This window comes from Dermochelys coriacea, chromosome 1 (genome assembly GCF_009764565.3).
Source record: "Dermochelys coriacea isolate rDerCor1 chromosome 1, rDerCor1.pri.v4, whole genome shotgun sequence".
NCBI classification, from domain to species: Eukaryota; Metazoa; Chordata; order Testudines; family Dermochelyidae; genus Dermochelys; species Dermochelys coriacea.
The window spans coordinates 37,961,406-37,980,097 of record NC_050068.2 but is presented as its reverse complement, the minus strand read 5'-3'; the positions used below and the strand labels follow the sequence as shown (position 1 = coordinate 37,980,097).

The 18,692-nt window shown below is 40.9% G+C and overlaps 1 protein-coding gene across 1 annotated transcript in view; it reads right to left on the bottom strand.

Annotated features, from left to right (window-relative positions):
• Window positions 1-18,692, bottom strand: part of FDX1 (ferredoxin 1) — a 43,835-nt gene that overhangs the window by 15,563 nt on the left and 9,580 nt on the right. The window contains exon 2 of the mRNA XM_038418508.2: window positions 6,710-6,834. Coding sequence (XP_038274436.1) covers window positions 6,710-6,834 — 125 coding nt within the window. The remainder of the gene's footprint in view (window positions 1-6,709; window positions 6,835-18,692) is intronic.

Below are 18,692 nucleotides of genomic sequence, written 5' to 3'. Positions count from 1 at the left end.
TACTGAGGTAGGGTCCAGGGAAACGTGTATTGGATTTATTATTTTTGTACAGATCTCTTTATTTCTCATGCTATTAAAGAAAGAATAGTGTTGTAGAATCCTGTGCAAAGTGTTAGCATGTTTCATGTGTTACACTATTCATATGCCCCTTGAAGTAGTAAACTGTGCACTTGTACCACCATATGCTGGAGTTCTGTGGAAGGATGTGTTTAAGCTATGGGAAGAGTCTGGGAGTCAGCACTGACTCTAGGGCAGAGGTGGGCCAAATCCGACCCGCGGGACCATCCTGCCCGGCCCCTGAGCTCCTGGCCGGGGAGGCTAGTCCCCAGCTCCTCCCCCGCTGTTCCCCCTCTCCCCCAGCCACGCGGGCAGTGCTCTGGGCTGCATGCTCCTGCCGGGCAGTAGCATGTCTAGCTCTGGCCGGGCGGCGTGGCTGCCAGACACGCCACTCTGAGTGGCATGGTAAGGTGGCCGTGGGGTTGGGATAAGGGGCAGGGGGTTCCAGGGGGCAGTCAGGGGACAGGGAACAGGAGGCAGTTGGATAGGGCAGAGGCTCTGGGGGCGGGCAAGGAACAGGGAGTGAGGTCCCAGGGGGCGATTAGGAGCGGGGGGGTCCTGGGAGGGGGCAGTCAGAGGACAAGGAGCAGGGGGGAGGAGAGGAGGGTTGGATGAGTGGGAGGTTCTGAAGGAGGCAGTCACGGGGGTGGGAAGTGAGAGGGGGCGGGGTGGGTGCCAGCCTGTTTGGGGAGGCACAGCCTTCTCTACTTGCCCTTCCATACAGTTTCGCACCCTGATGTGGCCCTTGGGCCAAAAAGTTTGCCCACCCCTGCTCTAGGGGCTGGGAAGTTGTAGCAAGTGGTTGTAACTCTCAGGAGGGAAAAGTGCCAAACAAACAATCTGCACCCTGAAAGCATGCCTAGACGCCTCAAGATGGGGACAGTGCTTGGTCCCTGTTCAGACTCCAGAGGCTTAAAACACCCAAGGATTCAGTTGTTGGATCCCGTCACAGTACTCTGATGAGGGGCCAAAGTGAGGCACTTGCCCAGATCCGTAACAGATGCATCTCAGGCCCTTGATGGGCACAGTCACCAATATCAGTACCCGGGTTGGAAGCCGGTCTTCTTCCCTGCACGGTGCATGTTCAGACTGCAAACCAGGGAGGATGCGTCTCTGGATGAGTAATGCTTAGAGTCCTCCTTGCAGGACTGTCCTGCATGGTACTTGAAGCCAAGCTTATACTCCATCTGGCCTCACCTCTCAAAGTTGCGCTCTGGTGTCAGGGCCACAAGTGCCAGAACTGCCAGTGTTGGCTCAGAGGCTGCCAGTACTTCTCCGATATGTTTTTCTCTCTAGATCCTGGAGTATGGTGTCTACTTAAAGGAGTGCTGGCTGATTAGATGTTTGGCTCCATCTGGTGGTTAACATTTCCCCTGGGTCAGCAGTGACTCACACAATCTGCTCTAAAAGATGTAGCTTGAGCCAAGAGTTTCTGGACTAGCAAGTCCTTGCAGAGAAAGACAAGCACAGAGAACACCTGTTTGGGATGTGGCTTTCTCCCAAGCAGAACAAGCATCCGCTACATTTGTTAGTAAGGGGGATGAGCAGGGTTTGAACCCAACAGCTTAGAGTCTGTCATGATGTGTTGCGGTTGATACCAGGTATCCCAACTTGTACAGGGGACAATGTCCAATTAAAAAAGGGTAGAAAACAAAGTTCTTCTTAAATTTGTGAAAAATGCAAGTTTTGAAGCTCTCAAAGGAACACCTGGTCAGACACTTGCTACATTCCATCTTGCTGCTATTGGTGGTAAGAGGAAACTAAGAGGATAGTGGCTGCTCTGCCCTCATATTGGAGTATAGCTGGCCCAAGCCACATATATGACTGCAGTGGACACTGCGGTACGAAATATTCCAATCTAGATGTGAATGCACCTCATGTGCGCCAGAGTGGGATCCACCCTGACACATACTTGAAGAATCACCCAGGGTCATGAAGGCACCACAGAGCAATTACCCATCAAAACTAAAGTGCTGTTGGGAAGAATGATCATTAAATAGAACAGATTTTCCATTCTGTAAAAAGAAGCATTATGCCTCTAGATACTATTTGACTTCACAGTTAGAAAATAATACTAAAAATTGTTTGGCTGGCCAGCCAAACAAGTTATTTAAATTAGCCACATGAATAGAGGAAATAAATTTTCACTTGAGATATGTAATCTCATTACACTGACCATTCCATTTAAATAATTAATTTTGTTAAACAAGTAGTATTAAGTGAGCTGGTTATGGTTAAGTATCCCTATAGCACAATTGCTGCATCTGGATTGCCCCCTAGTGACAAAACTGCACTCCTAGCAAAGGTTTTATAAGACCAAGTACTTAAAGAAATTCTCTGTTTTATTAAAACAGTCCTATTTATCGAACATTATGTAGGGTAGCCTCACACAGCCAGATTGTGATTCTTCCCTCTCCCCCCCTCCCCGCCCCAAGTTTAATTTGCTCACATATTTATTTTGGTTTCTTAACCTACAGACCACCACTTTTTGCTTCAAGATTAAACAAGGGATATTTTTATATAGAATACAAGCAGAGTAGCCACAGACCTATATGCTATGGTATTTAAGGTATTAGATGGTATTTATAATTCTTAACAGAATAACTATAATATTTTGGAATGCGTTACAAATTTAACTAAGCCAAGCATTTTAGTTTTAAATGATCATGTTAGGAGTCTATTCTTCTCCAATATGTATGCAGTTTCTATTGATGTGAACAGAAGTTCTACAAGTGTACCAAGGAGTTTTTGGATTACTGACATCACCGATACGTTTATTTACACTCTTTTTAAACAAGACTGAATGCTGCAAATTGTGCACCTCACTAGTCTATTTAACTCTATTTTGTTCCTCTCTAATTACTGTATTCCTATCTCAGTCACTCATATCCATCTTCTCCCACTCCCTCCTTTTGTTTATTCTAGCTCTAGTCTCAAGCCCCAATCCGGAATGTTGATTTGTGTGGGCAGATCCCTGGCCATGCAGAGCTCTATTGCCTTCAGTGGAGCTCAGTGGTTTGCGTAAATAGACAACCTTGCAGTCTGGGGTCAGATTGTGAGGCCTTCAGTGCAAGGACCAGCTCTTATTTAGTTTATACACTGCCCAGTATAACAAGGCCCCAATCTGATATGGGCTTTTGGATGCTATTATAAAAACTGGAAACCATTAATTTGGATCTGCACATGATACTTAGTAAAATTATGATTTATTTGCCAAAGACCCAATCTAGTTCCACTGAAATCAAGGAGAATCTTCCCACAGACTTCAATGGGCACTAGATGAGGTCCTAAATTATTCGCTTATGGCCAGTGACTTGATGTACTATTGCATATGCAGACTAAGCAATATGTACCTAAACTCTGCAATATAATTAGACAACAGGAAAACAATAGATAAGATTCTTATCAAGGAATTACAGAATATTACTTGCTGAATACTGTAAAATGGATATTTTATGAAAGAGAAAAGTTTTAATTCAGTAAATTAAATGAAAATATATAGCATTTCCTGAAAAATATGGAAAAGCTAAGACGTTACTTCAACGGCTTGGATACTTTTTAATCTACAATTACATTTTATTTTTTGTACAAGAGACACATAGGTGCAATTCTCCAGTACAATTGGCTGGGGGAGAAGGAAAAAATGTGACAACTTAGTTTCCCCTTACATCTGCCATCAAACTCACCCCCACTATAGTTAAGTACTGCATCTCTGAAATGAAACTTAAACTGCTTAAACTTAAACTTAACAGAGCAGATTTATTGACACTGCCTCAGTTATTGTTGACTACTTATTCCTACTTCTGTGACTCAAAAAGCAATACTGGCTGGTGGCTAATGTAATGGATTAGTAATACTTCCACAGCATCATAAAGGAGCATGGTGCTTTACTATTCATAAAGAACAATTCCAAGACTGCCTCTGGATCAAGCAGAGGCCAAAATTATGAAGTCAAATCAAATCCTGAATTCTGAAATACTCCAACTTCTCCAGGAGTTGGGGAAATGTTATTGTCATTGTACAAGGCAATGATGAGACCTTATCTGGAAAATTGAGCACAATTCTGGTCTCCAATGTTTAAGAAAGATGAATTCAAACTGAAACAGGTGCAGAGAAGGACTAATAGAATGATCAGAGGAATGGAGAATCCGCCTTACGAAAGGAAACTTAAGGAGTTTTGGTTGTTTAGCCTAACCAAATGAAGAACGGTGGAAGATAAGATTGCTGTATACATCAGAGGAATACATCAGAGGAACAAGCGCTAGGGAGGGAGGGGAGTTATTTAAGGTAAGGGACAATGTTGGCACAAGAACAAATTGATATAAACTGTCCATCAACAACTTTAGGCTTTAAATTTAAATAGATTAAGGTTTCTGTGAAGTTCTGGAACAGCCGTCCAAGAAGAGCATTGGGGCAAAAAAACCCTAACTTGTTTCAAGACTGAGATCAGTAACTTTATGGAAAGGATGGTATGATGAAGTTCCTACAATGGCATATGGCCCATCTGTGACTGCTATTAGCAAATATCTCCAACAGCCAGAGATGGGACGCTAAATGGGGAGAGCTCCGAGTTTCTACAGAGAATTCTTTCCCAAGTGTCTGGCTGGTGGGTCTTATCCACATGGTCTAGGTCTAACTGATCACCATATTTGGGATTTGGAAGAAATTTTCCCCAGGTCAGATTGGCAGAGACCCAGAGGTGTTTTTTTCCCCCTTCCTCTGCAGCAAGGGGCATGCATCACTGGCTGGCTTGAACTAGAGTAAATGGTGGATTCTCCATAACTTGAAATCTTTAAATCAAGATTTGAGGATTTCAGTAATTCTTCCAAAGTTTATGGGTCTATAACAGGAGCAGGTGGGTGAGTTGGGCAGTCTCTCCCTCGCAGCTGGAGCTGGGGAAAGTTGCCTCTTTCTCTGGCCACCACAGCCCTGCACATCCCAAATCCCTCCCACCCACTTTTCTCATCCCTCCCACCTACCCCTTATTCCCCCCAAGGCCACTACCTCACCTTACATGTGTATCTTCGCCATGCCTGCGCGGCTCCACTAATTAGGTGCATGGCCCTTCACTCTCTTGTGTGCAGCTGCTCAGACATGCATCTTAGAGGGAACTATCTGCAGACCACCTGAATGGAGCTCGGGGACCACTGGTGGTCCACAGAACACAATTTGAGAACCTCTGCTTTAGAGTCTATGAGGTTTCTCTGTTGCAAGATTCTTTTGGAATATACACCTTTTCCAAGAGTGGAATAAATTTTTTCTACTGAAGTCACCTCTGTGCCAAGTCATACCAGAATGGCTCAAGATTCACTGACACTTTTTCAGGAGCAAATATCTGACATTGTGTGTTGCCCCTCGCCCCAACTCCGTATCATTGATCTTCTTGGTCTCGTGAAATATTTTCTCCCTAAATTTCAACAGCCCCTTTCAAGGGATTATCTGATCCTTAGACTCTGCCCCAGACAAATAACAAATGGAAGAGGCAACTTCTAAATTCTACATGGTGAGCAATCTGGCTTTTTCCAGTGGGGTGGGGGGGAGGGGGCAGAGGAGATAAGTTTCATTCTGTGGAAGCACTCATCTGGAGGAACCAGTTGGAACCCCAGTCTAACAGGTGGAGACTGCTTATTCCATGTCCTGAACAAACAAAATGGGAAAGACAAGGAAAGGGAGAAGCCAACAGAAGAAAAGTGTGAGAGTTCCCTCCCCCCAAAAACAGGTACCTAGAAGACTACTCAGAGCATTTGTGAAACAGACTGGGAGAGACAGAGGGAAATAGGGACTTTGGTTCCCTAAATGAAACTTTGTGGAAAAAGGGAAATACTCCTGACCACACTTCCCTTGGGAGGAAGGGAAAGGAGGGTTTTTATCCCCTCCGCCCCAACCCCTCTAAAAAATAGATATGGTTTCCATGAAGGCAGAGTTTAATAGATGAAGTTGAAATAATTGAACTGGGATAAGTAAAAGGGTTTCCCTCTACCGCTGTGCACAGAAGCTAAACTGTGTGCCCATATCTGCAGATGGCCTTAGCTGGTTCCTCCTCTCAGCACTTACATTCAACAGTGATGGGTGTTACAGATAGCCCTATAACAGATGAAGAGGAGTTATAGCGACAGTAGAGGCAAAAGGAACTTGCCATTGATGGGAATATACCAGTTCTACAGATTTTGCACCTGTAGGAATAGCTACTGCCATTAGGAGATCAACTATCTGTGTAGCATCTCCACAGTGAGCAAAACAGAGAAAGATTCGGGCTCCAGGTAGATTGCCTGAAATACATAGGAGTGAAAATTTTCAGGGCAAAAACTACTTTTTATTAGAAGAGAGCAGTCAGATTGAGTGCATCCCCTTCAGAGAAAGCTCTATAGCTAATGTTGTTTAAAATTCCATTTTGAGATCTGTCTGTCTGCAGAGATCTCTTGTGTAAATTTTTAAAAGCTTCAAAGCAAATGTTTCCGTTTTCCAAAAAGTAATGTTGTATATTAAATAAATGCTAAATATTCTATGCAGTCCCAGACAGAAAAAGAAAAGTTAGACAAATTCTGAAGTTCCAAAGAAGATAATTATGTTTTAGACACATCCCATGCAAATGAAAAAACTGGTCAATTATACTTTCAAAAATTAAATACAGTATTCAAATAATTTTACTTACCAAATCCATCTATGTCTAGATTCTTATCAACAACAACATCTAGCAATGAGTCCCCAACTTTCCCTTCAGCTGTTAGTTTGTCACCATCACGGTTTATGAAGTGGACAGTTACTTTATCTTCTGAGCTGAAAAATAAAAGCACATCCTTGTTAACTATTACTAAAGCATATAATGTGATTGGCAGAAGAATTTTAGAGCTTTATGGTAGTCTACAAATTTTAAAGCAGCACTAATAAAACACTAAACATTACCAAAAGTTTTTAGCACAAAAATCCCAGGAAATAATTAAGTTTGTAACTCTTCATGACAAAAAGTATTTCCTGCTACATCTTGCACAGTGCTGAGCGCACTAACATAAGAAATAAGGAATAACAGCTAAGTTTTGTGTTTTGTCATGATGAATGATAGAGAGGGAAGAGCATTAGATCCTGAATTTCCCTTTTTTCCATAAAAGTTAGAGCTATTTTATTTCAGACACAGGCTAACTGACAAAATCCCTTCATTGAACACCACTTCCAACAGATGATATGCAAAGAGTGGCCCAGGACAGACAGGAATGGTGGAGCCTCATTCACTGCCTACATGACATGTGATGGTCTGGAAAGGCTTCAGAAGTACATCATCTGAATTAGAGTCTGGATTTATAAAAGCGGCAAAGAGTCCGGTGGCACCTTATAGACTAACAGATGTATTGGAGTGTAAGCTTTCGTGGCTGAATACCCACTTCATCAGATGCATCCGATGAAGTGGGTATTCATCCATGAAAGCTTACATTCCAGTACATCCGTTAGTCTACAATGTGCCACAGGACTCTGCCGCATCAACTGAATTGTTTACTAAATTCCAAATAGTTATATTTGTGCAACCCCAGTGACAGGAATATGGTTGCACAGATGTCTGCAATAACTTTTTTTTTTAAAACCACTAATGATGTGCATGAAAGAACACCATTTAACTTTGGGTTTGCACAGTTGAGAGGAAAAAATCCTTATTTGTGAGATTAGTACTTTCAATAAAAAATAAAGACAACAACTAGGAATTCAAGAATACCATTTTAAAGTCACTTCTGAAGAGCAGAACCATACTTTAATGATTATCAAACCAAGAGGATCAGATTCTTCACTGGAGGTCCTGCTGTTTTATTTTGTATACATGTGAGAGCATGCACAGGTGTGTCAACTAGTAAACAGAATTATCCTTGGACTGGCAACAGAATTGCTCCCACCAGCAAAAAGGCAGACCAATACAATGTTTGCTTTAAAATTACATCTAGCTTCAAGAAATTATATCCAAGTATTTCCTCTAATGCATACAGGCTCCGGATGACCTGCAATGTATAATAATTACCAATCCTATAAATGAAGCCAATCCATAAGAAGTCTAACCTGCACAGCCAATGCTAAACAAAATTATGGAAGTTTTCATACTGAAATTTACATTTTTTTCCCCAAAATGTATTTTAATATTCTTCACAAAACATATTATTTACTATACAATTAGACTAAAACCTTAAGTGCCTTAATAACAACTACATTAAATCAAAGATTTCCAAACAGGTCATACAATGATATATTTAGAAGTATTCTTATACTTTTTTTTTAAATAAAATTGTATGTTTCTTGAGAAAGAGTTATTATATTTGCCATAACTGTAAAAAACTTTGGCAGCAATATGTGGCATGATTCATTATGTTGCCATGTTCAATTCTTCTCAAATATTCCCTCAGTCCATTTTTCAGAAGATAGCTACAAGCTACTTTCAACAACAATGAATTAATCCAAAAAATATAATCAGTGACAAAAGACTGACTTTGTTAATCTGCAAAATTCAAGTGAAGCATGTACTACATTAACTTTAGTGGGGTTTCTGAATTTCTGGACATAAAAAGTTGTTTAGCTTTAAGAATATAGAAGTGCATACATTCTGACAGACAAAGCATGTTTCAATCTATTTGGAATACTTTTTTATCCCAGCAGGTGAAGGAGATACAGATCTGACTGCTTTTATGGAACTACTTTGTAAGTGTGCTAAATGTAAAATATTATTTATTCAGAGTTCCCACCGCATGCCAGGCCATCTAGAATGGATATGTTCTGTGCCCTGATGTTCTCAAAATCCAGTAGCAGACATGATGCAACAAGTGTGAGAGAGAAACAATAGTTGGGCAAGTCATAGGTAGGTGGGACAGAGGTTACAAAAATAAAAATGTAGGCTTACTTAGTTATGTAGGCTTCTTTCTCCAAAATATGCAAGAAGTCTTTCAAGGAAAAATGCTCCCTTAAACAAAAAGCTCTCATTCAACCTTACATGGTCACTATCCAACCATCTTGTTTCATGCCCCAACATCAAAAGGAAGGGCAGAAATGCCTTTGGATGCCTACACCAATTTTTCAGCAGCTCCAGCAGTGCTCACAGCAGTTTCTGGCTCCTACAGGTCTGGCCCTGCACCTGGGAGACGTTCTTTCATTCAGGCCACACGGCTATAAGGCATTAAGCCTCTGAAGAATATTCTTCCTAATGATGTCAGGCTGGTAAAATTCCTGCTTGGTTTAGCATTTCTGCTGTCCAGAAGGGATATCTAGGTAAGCGTCAGTTTTCCTGTCGACTAGGACAACAGGGAAATTGGGAGTGGGCTGCATACAGCATTAAGTTTCCAGTCAGCAAGTAGAATTGCCAGAAGGGCTGAATGGGAGAGGAGCAAAGAAAACTGGGCAACCAATTAGAGGGGAACAGGGGCGTGTGCAGGAATAAAAATTTGACAGCTCTTGTGGGGGCACATTCTGTGTCTCTGTGTGGCCCCAGGGCCAGAAACACTGTCAGCTCTCCCCGCACAACCCCGTGCCCCTGCTTGCCACCCCTGGAGGGGAGAGGACAAAAAAAAACAACCAAACCAAACCAAAAACAAACAAAAAACATAAGGCTTTAAAGACAACAACAAAGGTATGTCACTAGTCAGCAGGGAAGGTGGTGAGCTCAGAAGATGTCAGCCACATAAGTAATGTCTTGTGAGAAGGGGGTGAGGCTAAGGAAAAGCCCTCTGCTGAACTGAACACGTCTGAAGCCATCTCAGTTTGAATGCGTCACCGGTTAGTAGTAAATGAGGTAGGGAGAGACTGCATCTGGGATTTTTAGCTACAGATATGAAGTTAATCATTTTTGTCAACGATTCACATGAGCTCAATTTGCCAACAAACTGGAGAACACTGTATAAAAATTATGATTCTATTACTTGCTGCAGCAGTAAAACAGTTTAACTTCCTACTAAAATCAAGTTAAAGTATTAGAGACAGACAATTACAATCTTTTGCAATCACAATTTTAACTACGACTATAATCAGGGCCAGGCCATTTCATTTCCAAATTAGTTAGACTTATACACTAAGACCCCAATCCTAAGAAGATGCATGTATATGCTTAACTTTGAAGTCTATGGGACTACTCACATGTTCAAAGTGAAGCATATATGCAAATCGTCACAGGACTGCAGCCCACCATTTAAAAAACACATCTTTATAAACAATTACATATAGTTTTGGTGAATTTAAAAGAATTTGAAAAATGTCTGGGAACCTTTTGGGTGAAAAATCCTCGTCCTAAATCAGTAGAGGAAAGACCCTGGGATAAATGGCTCAGAAAAGAATAAGGGGTATTAAATATATAAACAATTCCAGAATTCATAGAAGGATAAGTACCTGTGGGTTTCATATCAGAAAGATAAGCTGTTTTGTACAGTTTGCAAAAAGCAGGAGAAGCTTTCTGATAAAATGCAGTCCTCCTACAAGTATTAGGCTTCTTATTCACCACACATACATAAGCAAGCTGCTCGTGTGAAACACACAGAAATAGAAATGTGTCATTTTGATCCATAAAATGCAGCATAAGGAAAGAAATAAAATGCAATTTTGTTTAACAGCTTACACAGCTGCAAAACATTATTTGAATTTTAGAAATGTTGAACTGTTTTGTAGTTTTCAAGTCAAAAATGGTTTGAATATTTGTTTGATCAATCTATATTAACACCGACAGAATGAAAGACTGCAGAAAGGCAACTGCAAAACCAGTAAGGAAACACTCAAGAAGGCTGGTAGAAAGATAGATCTATCTCTGTGCTTGCTGATTGATCCACCGACAGATCTGCAATTGAGCGCAAACATCAGACTGGGTCAGGATAGTAATTTTATATCCTCATGGATTGTATTTTCTAAATGGATAATCTACCCTAAATTCTCAATTACTGCGGGACAATCTTCACTCATTGATATATGTGCTTTCCACAACCAACACTCTGTCTAACTTTTCATGAGTGATGAACCCAAATATTGGATACTAATATCTAAACTGTATTCTTAAATTTACTCACCTAAATTTGGGTTACTGCTGATTATGCACTATATGTATCTTATCACTTTAAAAACAAAAACTTTGTATTTGTGGATAATCTAAGCACTATACCCAGATGTACAGACACTTTTCTCAGCCTGTGTATTAACATTAGCCTCAATAAATTTTAAAAATGTGTTTGCTGACATTGTAGAGTTGGAAACTGGTGCAGCTGATGGTATTGCAAAGGAAATAAGAACAGTTTTAGGAAATTTAGGGATCATGGTAGAATAAGATAAAAACTGGTTGGTTTGAATGTAGATGGCGTAACAGAAGTGTGCAGGCCCCTTTTAAGGAAAGGAGCTTCAAGCCTGCCCATTTTCTTGGCCCTTTAAAGCAAGCAAATTTTGGAAGATATGGTTCCCAGAAGACTTCTGGGAAATGTAGGCTACAGCAAAGCAGACTGGGAAGGAATGGGTATATAGTGGCTCATGGCTCAGAGCAGGAAAGCCCAAGGACCTTCTACCAACATAGGAAAGCAGTACATCAGGGATTGTGACAAAAAAGGCCTATAAAGAGGCTTAGGGACCACTCATCTGGCCCAAATTCCCCCACTGCATGATGCTACTCATGAAAAGACCTACCAATATCCCTATGAAGAAAGTAATAAAAATGACTCAGATCTATGGAACACTATTTTATCTTTCTGGTAAAAAGTCTTAGTAGTGTGAGCAGCATTATTTTAATGACAGAGATTAAAGTTGTAAAATTGCTTTTCTTTCCAGATCTCTGCTTTAGCATTAAGACTAGGAGAAGAGACCTTGCTACAATAAATTAATAATAAACAACAAATTTGACTAAAGGAACAGAAGTCCAGCAAAATTCAAATCTACCCATGGTGGGAAATCCTATATATTTTGAGATTTCATTGCTGTCCAGTGTACATGGAGAAAAAATCCAGAATGCCAATTGAGATAAGTATTTTGATAAAGAAAAACATTAAAGAACTAGAATTAAAGTTGAGTATTGCTAGTGCAGTCTTTACCGAATATTTAATTTTCTGGTGTGCTTTTATTCAGATGTATACAAAATATTTTACTACAAAAGGTACGTATCACAGTTTGAATTTAAGAGTTCTAATTGTTTAGTTTTCAGATTAAATTACATACAGTAGGAGAAACACTGTCATTAGCAGTGATTTCTTACTTACAGGTCAAACATAGGCCTAGAATAGTGAATAATGCATAACATAAAAGTCTTACTGGAAATCTTAATATCATGATGTAACAGTTAGTGTACTTGTAATCCCTTTTAGTCAAAGGGTGAATACCTCTAGAATAAATAAATTCTGTATAATCCTATGCATGTATCTCGGATATTGCTTTAGAGCCAAACCCTGCACTCCTTTTCCAGACAAAACTCTCAGTACAACTTGTACCATGATAGAGGTCTGAGTAAAGACTACAAGGGAGATTTAAACAGACTTAGTGAGGATCCATGTAATGGGAGCACCCAGTTTTGGGACTTGATGCATTTTCTTTAGGCTTTTTGATGCGCACCTTCTATGATAAGTATAAAATTAAAGAATTAAAGTTAACGTAAGTTTGGTTAAGGAGACATATTTATAGAAAGAAAGAGAGACAGACAAACAGACACGAAGGAACCAATCTGCAAGTAAAATAAGGCAGTGAGAATAATAAGTAGTAGGGCTGTCAAGCAATTTTAAAAAAAAATCAATCATGATTAATTGTGCTGTTAATAATAAAATACTATTTATATAAATATGTTTGGATGTTTTCCACATTTTCAAATATATTGATTTCAATTACAACAGAATATAAAGCATACAGTGCTCAGTTTATATTTTTTATTATAAATATTTGCACTGTAAAGAGTATTTTTAATTCACTTAATACACGTACTGTAGTGCAATCTCATTTGCAAGTTTAACTTTCATGATAAAGAATTATGTAAAACCAACCCCCCAACCTGCATTCAAAAACAAAAATGTAAAACTTTAGAGCCTACAAGTCCACTCAGTCCTACTTCTTGTTCAGCCAATCACCCAGACAAACAAGTTTGTTTATATTTGCAGGAGATAATGCTGCCCACTTCTTGTTTACAATGTCACCTGAAATTGAGAAAAGGCATTTGCATGGCACTATTGTAGCCGGTGTTGCAAAAGGTGCTAATGATTCATATGCCCCTTTGTGCTTCAACCACTATTCCAGAGGACATGCATCCATGCAGATGATGGGTTCTGCTCGATAACAATCCAAAGCAATGTTCATTTTAGTCATCCGCGTCAGATGCCACCAGCAGAAGCTTGATTTTCTTTTTTGGTGGCTCGGGTTCTGTAGTTTCTGCATTGGAGTGTTGCTCTTTTAAAGACTTCTGAAAGCATGCTCCACAACACCCCAACCCAATCAGATTTTGGAATGCACTTCAGATTCTTAAATCTTGGGTCGAGTGCTGTAGCTATCTTTAGAAATCTCACATTGGTACCTTCTTTGTGTTTTGTCAAATCGGCAGTGAAAAAGTGTTCTTAAAATGAACATGCTGGGTCATCATCCAACACTGCTATAAAATGAAATATACGACAAAATGCAGGTAAAACACAGCAGGAGACATACAATTCTCCCCCAAGGAGTTCAGTCACAAATTTAATTAAACACTTTAAAAAAAAAAAAAGGAGCGTCTTCAGCACGGATGCATATCCTCTGGAATGCTGGCCAAAGCATGAAGGGGCATACAAATGTTTAGCATGCCTGGCACGTAAATACCTTACAATGCCGGCTACAAAAGTGCCAGGTGAACGTCTGTTCCCACTGTCAGGTGACATTGTAAATAAGATGCGGGCAGCAGTATCTCCCATAAATGTAAACAAATTTGTTTCTTAGTGATAGGCTGCACAAGAAGTAGTTCTGAGTAGACTTGTAGGTTCTAAAGTTTTACATTGTTTTTACATAACTTCACACAAAAACAAAACAACAACAAAAAATCCTACCTTTGTAAATTGCACTTTCACAATAAAGAGATTACACTATAGTACTTGTATGAGGTGAAATAAAAAATACTATTTTTATATCATTTTCACAGTGCAAATATTTATAATAAAAATATAAACTGAGTACTGTACACTTTGTATTCTGTGTTGTAATTGAAATCAATATATTTAAAAATGTAGAAAAACATCCAAAATATTTAATAAATTTCAATTGGTATACTATTATTTAACAGTGCAATTATATCTAAGATTTAATTAGTTAGTTAAAGAGTTAACTGTGATTAATCAACAGCCCTAATAAGTAATATTACTGTAGCGTGGGAAGGATGTATCGTTTCAAAAGTAATGAATAAAATAAAGGGCTTTGTCACGAAGTGGGGAATTTATTTGTATGAATGCTGTGTGCGCCTCAGTTTCCTCTATGTGCATGTTTAACGAGGTGGTAGGAAAGGGTGTTTATTGTTGCAGAGGTCCCACATAGTAGCCTGGACCCAGACAGCCTGGACACTTTGTAAATTAGCAACTGATGACCCGAAAGCCTACTCCATCTTGGAAGCCAGCCAGTTTTGACCAGTGGGAGAACTAAGGGCTGGAAACATCCCAGGTGATCCGTTTGCTCAGAAAAGACGACAAACAACAGAGCAGGAGCCCTGGAAGTGGTATAGTGTGGGCCACTGGAAGGAGTGGTCACTTCTGTACTGGGACAAAGAGCAGCCTGAGCCCACCTGGATGCTGGAAAGTCCTATTTGGACTACTCTGAGACTTTCTATGCTCAAGGCCCCTGAGAACTTTCTGTGCTGTGTTCCAGACGTGCAATAAACCCTTCTTGTTTAAGCTGACAGAGTCATTCCAGTCTAGAAATCAGGGTTGCAGTGCTCCCTCTGGGTATGGAGGCCCTCTCAGGGGGTCCAGAGCGAGTGGACTCTCCAAGGAGGGCTCACAGAGACAGGCAGGCCTGTTGAAGGCTCAGAGGTGCAGTTGCAGAAGGCAGTGGATGCTAGGGCTAACCCCCCGAGAGAGAGTGACTCCAGAGAAGGGCTGTCACACACAGTGTTTTCCCCAGGAATTGAAATGGGGGGGGCGGTTTGAATTTATGGGGGCGTGGAGGTGGTGTCAGAGCTGATGAGGGGTGAGACCATGAGGGTGGAGGTGGGCTGTATAGCACCATAGTAAAAACTGAAAAATGTTTCATGACCGTTTTAAAATCATCACATAGATTAAAGTTGGCTACTCAAGCCTTCTGTGAAGCACTACATCTACATCCTTCTTGGTTTCTTGTTATAAAATTTTGCACAACTCTGTTAATTAACTTCTTGAATGCAATGTGTTCATCTTTGGTGGCTTCTCGTGTGTCCAGCACTTCCATTCCTTCAGTTGACATGATCAGGCAGAAGGCAACTTCTTCCAGAACACAAAATTCTATTCAATGATGAAAAAAAACAACTCAACTGTAGCTGTTGTTTCCTGGGATGAAAGAAGTAGAAATTCATCTCTTGCTACTCCCAGTCACATAGCATACAATTGGGTCAAGCCACTAGTGATGATAAAAAAGAAGTTGCAGTCAAATCTTCGTTCATTCGTCATATGATATTCCACTGTGTCCAAATTCTCTATACTGTCCTGAGCACATGGCAGCCCCATTGCTGGTAGTGCCTCACTCTACTCAACTGTCAGTGTTTTATTGGACAGGAATCTGTAAAAGCTACGTAGAGGTTGAGTAGAATCTAGAAGTCGCTGTTGTAGATTTTTAAGAATCAAGTCTGTGTACTTTTTCAGTTGTCTTAACAAAACACTTCTTGTCTTCTTCACTTAAGGATTCAATATAAATGCGTTCATTTGTCAACTTCTGGACTGAAGTCTTTGCTACTTCTAGTACTTTTTCAATTGATAGCTCTCTGATCCAAATGTAGCTTCTATTCCTAGACGAAGATCTACTACTGTTGTAGCAGATGCCTGGATAGCATTGTTTAATGACCCAAGTGGTTTCAACAGTAGACTTACAAGAGAGAGAATGGCAATAGTCTTCTCTGAACGTAGTAGCAAAAGTAATCCACCAGCCTCACTACTTAGATTCATCCCATCTTGGTAGATACTTTCCAAAGTCAGTAATAATGACTGGAGTAATTTTAAGGCAATAGCTAAGGATTGCTCATGAAAAAGCCAGAGGGTTTTCCCAGGTTGGACTAATTTGAACTTCAGTCCCAGTGTATATTCTATATTTTCCAAGATATTCAGTCTTTGGACTTTTCTGAAAAAAGAATACAATTAAGACATTAAATGTATAGCTTTTTAAATGTCTTTTGAAGAGTCTGTAGCTTGTACTAGCGCCAGCTGGAATAGATGGCCTCAGCAATGTGTATAGGAGAGATTAGGGTTACACTTTTCTCTGAGCAAAGCTTGTACTTCACCATGTCTTCCAGAGAAATGTGCAGCTCCATCAAATGCACAAGCAGCCATATGTTTGGGGTCCAATTGACAAGCATTTAACTCCAAGATGTGGGTTGTCACAGATGCAGCCGACGTGTCTTCTATAAACTTGAAGATATAGAAATGCATCTACTGGCCTACCACTGACATCAAGATAATGTACACAATGACTTAATACTTGATGCCCATTTGCATCAGTGCATTCATCAGCCATGTATGCAAATTTTTTGATTGTGGTGAGAGAGTTCTTCACTTTTTTGACTGTTGAGTCTTTCACTGTTGCACCACATGCTTCTAGCCAATCACTTGAGCTTCTTACAGAAAGCCAGTGAGCATTTGTTGGTCTTGTTCGGAAACAAGTGTTCAACTTCAGGATGAACAAGTGACAATGCACTTAACATTGGCCTCCAGTTTGTAGTGTGTGGTATCTCTTGCTTAAATAGAAAGTATGATGCCATGTTTGTTCGCATGAACTGTGTTGTGTCTCCAGCATTCTTAACAGCCTCATTAACACTCCCCGGTGTTGTTCTGGGTCAGTGGAGACTTGGAGTTCAGAGGTGCTTTCAGATGAGTTCACCTCCCAGGTGATGCTCGTTCCTCTAGCTACTCACTGTTCGCTCTGGCCACTGTTCTTCATTGTGCCACCATTCACTCCATTGCTCTGTTGCCAATGGCCCTATGCCATCATTGTCTGCTGCCACCGTGACCTCTGTGAGTTGGTCTCTTGAGGTTCCACCCAGCTCTGAGCTCTGGTCTACGCTATGGGGTGATGTTGAATTTAGCCGCGTTAGGTTGATTTTAAAATGGATGCATCCATACAACCAACCCCGTTCCATCAACTTAAAATCGACTTCTGTACTCCTCCCCGGCAAGGGGAGTAGCTCTAAAATCGACCTTGCTGGGTCAAATTTGGGATAGTGCAGACGCAAATAGACATTATTGTCCTCCAGGAGCTATCCCAGAGTGCTCCAATGTGACCACTCTGGACAGCACTTTCAGCTCCGATGCACTAGCCAGGTACACAGGAAAAGCCCCAGGAAATTTTGAATTTTATTTCCTGTTTGGTCAGCGTGGCGAGCTCAGCAGCACAGATGACCATGCAGTCCCTCCAGAATCACAAACAAGCTCCAGCATGGACCGAAAGGGAGATACTGGATCTGATTGTTGTATGGGGAGAAGCATTTGTGCAGGCAGAACTCAGAGCAAAAATAAGAAATGCGAATATTTTGCCAAAATCTCTCAGGGCATGATGGACTGAAGCTACAACAGGGACACTCAGCAGTGCCACTTGAAGGTTAAGGAGCTCAGGCAAGCCTACCAAAAGTCAAAGGAGGCAAACGAATGCTTCGGGTCAGACCCTCATACATGCCGCTTCTATGATCAGCCGCATGGCATTCTAGGGGTGGGGGGGACCCTACCACAGTACAGCTACTGGAAAAGTCTGTTCACATGTCTGGGGATGGAGCAGGAATCCTCCAGGGACATTTCCATGAAGCTCTCCCGGAGGTACTCAAAGCCTTTGCAGAAGGTTTCTGGGAAATGCTGCCTTATTTCGTCCTCCATGGTAGGACACTTTACCACGGCAAGCCAGTAGCAAGTATTCTGGAATCATGGCATCGAAAGGTCCTGGGTTTTGGTTGCATTAAAGCAACATTCGATCCCTATCTTTCTGTGTTAGCCTCAGGAGAGTGATATCATTCATGGTCACCTGGTTGAAATAGGAGAATTTTTGTAAGGGAAGAGTAAAAGGACCCCATTCATGCTGGGCTGTTTGCGCTTGGGTAAAAGGGATCATCCCAGAGAATAGCCACGTGGTGGGGTGGGAGAAGGAGTATGCTGCAGCACCTCCTTTTAAATGTGAAACCCAACCATTGCTTGCTATGGGAAAGGATGGCACTGCAGTTTGAAACCATTCCCACATGTTATGCGTAAGAAGCCAACCCCGCGTACCCTGTGCCTTACCATGGCTGCCTGGAAACTGAATTCTGTTGCCCAGCCATGTGTGATGCATCACCATACCGACAAGCGCTCAATATAAAAGGCAAAATGCAACCTTGTACCTAACGCACATATGCTGTCTGCTGTGAGTTGCTTGATTCACTGTGAAAGAGTATCACTTTTATTCTCAGAAATGTATCATCTTAAATTTTACTCTCCCTTTTTATCCCCCCCCCCCGGTGCAAATGTTTCTACGCTCCCCCTATCATCTCCATCCCTGAGGTTATTGCA